Genomic DNA, 7,098 nt, shown 5'->3' on the forward strand with positions numbered 1-7,098 from the left:
TATGTAAAACATCATCGTACACAACCATCACTTTGCTTTGACTACAAAGTTGTACATGGTTGGCTGGTACTGCCGCAGTGCCACCGGACCAGCATGTCCATCAGTCAGAAGTTTTGCAAACAAAATTAACTAACTACTATGGATTCCAAGTTAGTAGTAGCTTGTTAACTACAAAGGGCACGTTTGTCTATAAGGTTTTTTAATACTGATGAGGAAAGCTACGCCAATTTAAACATTTGCATGGACAGCCGAGAAATAATAACTTCATGGTCTGCTCAGTGAAAATACTAGAATTCTTGCAGGAAACCACCTAGTAAACTGAAATATTAGCATTTTTAATGCATTGAATAATTGCTTGATCTCATAATTTCTCCATTCCAACATGTGGTGCCACCATGAGATGGGGATGAAAACGTTCAAATCCGTGCCATACTGCCATCAAGGAACAAAAGTATCAGTTTCATCAGGACCTAGCAATAACCAAAGGAACGAAAGAGGACTTTGATGTGGTTGTAGTTTGGACTATCTTGTGCTTGCTCTTCTCTCTGATTATTTATTTAGTTGAACTGAATCCCCGTCCGTGGCACCATACCTGTCCATGTTCAACCCAGCCCCTGTTTATTAGACTCATCAATTTATAGCCATGACCAATCCCTGGATGAATCTCTGATTATAAGGCAAAGCTTTTCGTGTAAAGTTGAGTTGGTATACAACCTTGCTGAGTTTGCTCTGGAAACAAAATTACCAGTACTACATCCCCCAGTTGATGCTCTTCTCCTGGTCATCCTGACGATTGTGGTGGTCTCGTCGTGCTCATCATGCCTCTTCTGTGAGTTTTTTCATCTCTGCTCCATAGAGATAATTGATATAATTTTCGGGAGTATTTCAAGAGCCGTAACTTATCATCAACTGTCAGCACATTGCCTTCATGTAATAAGTTCACTAGTGGGATTATTTATCTACTCTAAACGAATATGCATAAATGTTGGAGAAATAGATTCCAGAAATAAGAATGGTGCAAATCAGATAGCATTTGCACTTGTATTTCATCACGTGCCTCATATACTTCTAGTGAACCTGTACAAAAAATATGCACATTTTAATATACTAAAGGCAATGAACCTGTACGAAAATATGCACATTTTAATATACTAAATTAGACATTTATGAAGAAGACACAAGAGCTTTTCGCTCAAAATCCTCTAATCACTGATGTAGTTTAAGGTAAGTGATTTCTCAACATAATTAGTTAAGCCCAGTCCCAATGTTCAGAAAACGTAAGAGCTCGTGTCATACAGATGCCGCTATGATAATACAAAATACTGATAAAATAGTTGTGGCTCAGAAGCGTCGAAGCAAATCACACGTAGAACTTGGCCATATTATTAGGTTCTGCAGCCAAATATGAAACATGCCACTGTTGAAAGGCACTGTTAAAAAAAATTTGTTGTAAGATCTCTGTTTTTCAGAGTTAACTTGGCTCCTGAAAGATTTTTAAACACACACTTACTATGTAGCTTCACACTTGACTTGGGCATGATAAGTTTCAGAGTTCACACATGAAGTCTGAAAGATTCAGGGCTAACGTTCAGCTCTAAATCAAATTCAGAGTTCAGAGTACAAAATATACATAACGCTTACTGTTTACATGCATGCATGACTCAGTTCAAATTGTTTACATCCAAGTGAAGATCCAACGAAAAGTACAAAATTGATTAAAGCACCAAATGCTACTAGTTTATCCAAATCTGTAGTACAATACTAGAAGGATTACTTAAATTGCAAGACTTCAGAAAGAGAAAAGTAGGAGCTTACCTGAATAAAACTCATGCCAACAGAAGATGTCACTGAAGCTTCAGGGCATCATCAATGAGAGAATAGCCACAATACCATTGGTGGAAACCACAAGTGCCAAAATACCACTATGGAAAACCGAAGTGCCAAAATAGCACTCAAGTTCAGGTTTTTCATACCAAGATAGCACTACCGTCTATTGTCAAACATATTCTGTTAGTCAACGGTGGATGGAGCTGTCAGTTTTTTCTACCTTGCCAAAAGTACCCTTCATCCTATCTCTAAGCGTGTGCGCTGCTGCCGTGGCCATGGGGCTTGTACTGGTCAAAGTGGCCGGAAATTGTTTCGTCGGCCCGAGCTCTAGCCACGGCAAGCCGGCCGCCCTGTTCCACGCCGTTCCCAGCGACATGGAGCCGCCACTTTGCAGCGCACGCAGCACCGCCCAGGCGCCCACCATGTCGTGCGTGACGCCATGCCCACCCAGCTCCTCCCCACATCCAACCCATCGCCACCTCACTGCGGATGACGCCGTGTCACCTCCTTGCTCCGGAACCGCGCGTGGAGTATGCTACCGCCGCGGCCGCTGGATCTTGCTCGATACTATGCGTGTGTGCTGCTTGTTGTTGCTTGCCATAAGCTAAGTGCGTCATGTGGTTGCACGACGCCACCGCCGCTTGCTATAGCTGCTGATGGTGCGAGTGCGAGGCAGAACGGCCAACAGGGCTGAGGCAGCATCAGCGGTGGTGGCGGCCGGAGCCCGGAGGTGGCGCGCAGAGCAGGTGGCAAAGTCGAGGTGCGGCCGGGCGGCGGCGAGCTCGGTGGTGCGGCTGCGCCTGACAATGCGGAGGAGGGAGACATGCCTCTTGCTGGTGGATTCCATCGGCGCCGGCCCCTTTCCCTTGTCCAGCCACAAGCGCACAGTAAAAGGGCAAAGTAGTATTTTTACTCATCTGTTAGTCTCAGTTAGCTCATAGTGGTATCTTGGCATGAAAATTTTCAAGTGAGTGCTATTTTGGCACTTTGGTTTTTCATAGTGGTATTTTGGCACTTGTGGTTTTCACTAGTGGTAGTTTGGCTGCAGCGGCCAATTTTATCACCATAATATAAACTATATAACACAAAAATTATACCATTTGAAAATAGAACATCTGAAGTTTATATTGGTATATTTTTTGTAATATATGACTTGTACTAGGTTGGTCAAATTGACGACCTAGGGTTACGCGCACGCCCTGTAAACTGAGAGAGAGGGAGTAGTAAAGAATGGCATGCTTTCAGAACAGTTAATATCTTATAAACAAAGCTACTACAGGAAGGATGAAGATTTTCAGCTTAGAAGAGCTATGGCAAGAAACCAACAAACTAGAACAAAATTGCATCCTCTGCAGTGATCAACAAACTGCGGCCAACTGGCCATCAACAAATCCAAAATTGTTTCCCACGGAAAAATTAGTCCAAAATTTTCATCTGAAGGGAAGTTTGAGATTTTTTATCATCTTCGTGGCCAGAGTGAGAACATTCTTTCATGGAAAGATAGATTGAGGATTGCATTGAAAACTGTGATGGTCATTTGAGAATGTAAAGATAAAGAGTGTGCAGCAATATTACTCACCGATACTTCAAAACAGTTGTAGGATGCAATGATCTCACTCTCTTAGTTCCAATATGCATGTCAATATGAAATGACAAAGGACAAGTTCACAGCAATGCAATGCTTTCTTGTCTACTAAATGGCATAATGAACACACCAAGACTCACAAACCAAATTATCAGTTTCATCTCCCCTAAATAAATATCAGTGTCATCCTGAATTAGCACTGCCAAATGAGCATGTAACAGTCTAACAGACATACAATAGATTATAGATAGCAGCCAACAACACTGAATCAGGAATGAATAGCCTAATACGGAGAGTGAAAATTTTGTTCTCCATATGCAGTTAGGAAAAAAAAATCGAGAAAACGCAAAGGGGGCTTGCGCTTCATTTCATTGGAAAGAGGGGTTTAAAGTTAGTCCTCCGAGACCAGTCTTGGTTCAGGCAAATCTGAATCTAGTCGGCACTTCACCTTTCCAGGCTGCCGCATAATCTTCAGTGAGGTGTGGTGCAGCTTCCTTGTGAGGGCATATGAACTTCTCCATAGATTCCTTCCCGGTCACCTTGACTGTGTAATAGTAATCCCGGCTGCAACCTAGCAATCCATTTTCCTTAAGAAACTTAACAACATAGTATCGGGGTCTTAGCCAGCCCTTCAGGCTTAAAGTGAGCAATTTCAGGCTTAAATTACCTATGCGTCTGCAGTGTGCCCCGAAGCGAGACCAGTCTTCTGCCTCGTTTAGGCGGCCTGCACCTGAAACTAATGTCAGCATATCTTTTCCTACTAGAAAGAAAGCAACGTCTAAATTCATTAACTTGAAGACTTTGAGTTTGGGTGGATTAGATTCAAACAATATTTCCAGGTAAATGTCACCTATTCGACAAGTACAACCTATGTGTGACATGTCTTCTCTAGTTGGCATACAGAATTAGACACACGGTCCCTGGTAGACAAGCTTTTAAAATAACCGGCGACTGCTACCTGAAAGAATGAATGGGATCAGGTAATCACGAGAACTGAGTCTAATGAAAGAATTATGACTGTGACGGGTATCTTTCCTCTTTGTTTCAGACAGTGCAAACAGGTCACAGAGAACCCCAGAAAGGGCAACTGATGTTACTGATGAGCCCTTTAAGGCAAAGCTGTATATAGATTGTATGTACAAAGGAGGCAAGGATCAAGCCCTCTGGAATTCGACTGATATGTTGTACCATGCATGTAACGGAATTAAACCTAGTCATGCTACAAGAACCATTATCACCTCCTGTGCTTCCCAGGTCTTTTTCCTTGTGCTACCAGATGAAGAGCGAATAGCCCTATCACCTCAACCATAACATGTGTTTGTGTGCGGACAGGAACGGCACAAATAAAAGAAAGAGTTCAGTCCTAGTATGTATGGATACATAGGGTTTTCCTTGCAGGATTGGAGGTTGGAAACACAAATATATTCATGTACTCTCATTTTGAGGGATTGGAGGTGATGCTTTCATGTCTACTTAACGACAAACATCATAACATCAACACCAAGGTGTTCATGAATTAAACTATCAATTCATTAGGTATTAGCAACGACCAAACCAGCATGTGGAAGACATAGTACAGCAGAAAACTAATACTCCCTCCGTCCGGAAATACTTGTCGCAAAAATGAATAAAAATGGATGTATTTAGAACTAAAATACGTCTAGATACATCCATTTCTCCGACAAGTATTACCAGATGGAGGGAGTGTCTGTTTAGGCAGAATACACTAATGTGAATTGCCAGCTTACTAAGAATAGTGAAAAGTCTGTCATGACATACACAGTTACCAATTTCCATAGCCTTTCCTTGCTTCATGTAAATCTGAATCTAGGCGGCAATTCCCCTCTGCAAGCTGCTACATAGTCTTCAGCAAGGTATGGTGCAGCGTCCTTGTGAGGGCATATGAACTTCTTCATGAATACCTTCTCAGTCATCTTAACTGCATAATAGTAATCTCGACCATGATCTAGCAATCCATTCTCCTTAAGAAAAGTTACAACGTAGTATCGGGGCCTTAGCCTCCCCTCCAGGCTGTATGCGAGCATTAGCGGGCGATGAGCAATGTATGCCGGTTCCAACCCCAAATCAGAGATCAGGAACTCTGACCTTCTCTGCAGAAACTCCTTAGTCCTATTCAGCACCGTTGGATACTTAGAAACAGCCATGCCTACCTCAGCATCCGTCCACCTGAAGGTGTTCTTCAAGTAGTTCACCCTGGCTGCGATCTTGTCCTCGCTGAGAAATGCAACAGCGTGCAGCGCATGCCTGAACATTCCAGAGGCACGGGGCACACCTATGTTTTCAGCGCATTCCACCATCGCCTGGACACGCTCCAGGTTGGCGGCGAGAAGCCATGGTTTACTGATGCATAGCTTGGCAATATCACAAGCACCTAGCCCGCACTCCCGCAGCAACGCGACGTTGGGCTTGACCACATCATCGAGGTCAGCCGAGTGAAGGTAGAAGTTCCTCTTGAGGGCTCGGAGGAGATTCTCAAAGGACCCAAAGAGAGGCATGTAGTACTGCAGCTTGGAGACGATGGATCTATAGCGGAAGCTGCTACGGGAGAGCGAGGCGAGGCGCGCGATGTCGGAACGCGATAAGCCGAGGCCAGAGAGCCCGGCGACGACGGGCGCCAGGGTTCTCTCCACGCTGGCGCAGAGGATCTGCGGGTCCTTGGCGACGAGGGCGGCGACATCGGCGTCGGAGAGGCCGAGGTCGGCGAGGAAGGCAAGCACGACGTCGGGATTTGCGGGGGACTTGAGGTGGGAGAGCTTGGCGGAGGCCTTGAGGGCCTGTGGTCGGGTGAGGCCGCAGGTGGAGACGAGGTACTCCTCCACGGCGAAGCTAGGGTTTGGGGAGATGGCGGGCGCCGCGGCGGAGATGAGGCGGTGGAGAGGGGGTACGGAAGAGGCGGAGAGAGACGAGAGGACCTGGGCGAGGACGCCGCGACGGAGCCGGAGCATGGCGGCGGCGGCGGCGCCGGCGGCGAGGGGATGGTGCGAGACGGAGAGAGTGGTGAGGGTTCGCGTTGGTGCTGCGGTGTCTGCTCCACCGTTGAGGAGCCTTGGATGGGCTGGGCTGGGCTGAGTTAGGCTAAAGAGACACATTTGGATCCGCTCAAATGCCCTTAAAAAAAAAAGAACCACCCCGGGAAAACAACTCAACCAAGTGCCAGGCAGCGGCGAATCAACCAAATGCTGAGTTAGGCGGTTCCCGATGATTGATTCATTATCACACGAGGTATTTGTTAAGCTATAGATCACTTATGGACCATATGGTGGACGCGGAGGAAAGTGATACACAAAGAAATTTTTCAAAGTCCTTCGGCCACTCACGAGTTCATTGAAATGTTCATATCAGAACTGAAGATGACAACAGAGAAGGAGACAAGGGCGCCGGATGAGATTAGAAGAACAACGGCGACACATCTGGGCTGATTTTGAACTTCTTAATTTGGATCTCCTAGCTAAACATGCATGGCGTATTCTTCAAAATCCAGAATCAATAAGTGCAAAAAAATTTAAAAGGTGTATATTTTCATATGTGCTCTGTTTTGATTGCAGAATTGGGTAATTATCCAAGCCAGATTACGCAAAAATCAACGTCGATGCAAGCGTGGCAAAGTCCAAGTTGAGAGGAGAGGCATTTGCAGTGTGCCGAGATGATGATGGACGATATTCGGC

The 7,098-nt window shown here is 45.2% G+C and overlaps 1 protein-coding gene across 18 annotated transcripts; it reads right to left on the reverse strand.

Annotated features, from left to right (window-relative positions):
• Positions 1-3,579: 3,579 nt before the first annotated feature.
• Positions 3,580-6,506, reverse strand: LOC123046927 (transcription termination factor MTERF4, chloroplastic). Of its 18 annotated transcripts, none has more exons than XM_044470376.1 (4): positions 5,192-6,506; positions 4,281-4,370; positions 4,080-4,136; positions 3,580-3,983 (listed from the first exon to the last, which is right to left on the reverse strand). In XM_044470376.1, exon 1 carries the CDS (start codon positions 6,376-6,378, stop codon positions 5,224-5,226), a length of 1,155 nt encoding a protein of 384 aa, XP_044326311.1. In that variant the 5' UTR covers positions 6,379-6,506; the 3' UTR covers positions 3,580-3,983; positions 4,080-4,136; positions 4,281-4,370; positions 5,192-5,223. The 18 variants fall into 18 exon arrangements, with proteins under 18 accessions (XP_044326311.1, XP_044326309.1, XP_044326314.1 ...); XM_044470374.1 differs by having other exon boundaries at positions 4,080-4,142; XM_044470379.1 differs by lacking the exon at positions 4,281-4,370 and having other exon boundaries at positions 3,580-3,976.
• Positions 6,507-7,098: the final 592 nt, after the last annotated feature.

Source organism: Triticum aestivum, chromosome 2B, assembly GCF_018294505.1.
Source record: "Triticum aestivum cultivar Chinese Spring chromosome 2B, IWGSC CS RefSeq v2.1, whole genome shotgun sequence".
NCBI classification, from domain to species: Eukaryota; Viridiplantae; Streptophyta; class Magnoliopsida; order Poales; family Poaceae; genus Triticum; species Triticum aestivum.

Excerpts from the sequence above, each read along its gene's own strand:
- LOC123046927 (XM_044470379.1), bottom strand. The coding sequence starts at position 6,378 with ATGCTCCGGCTCCGTCGCGGCGTCCTCGCCCAGGTCCTCTCGTCTCTC.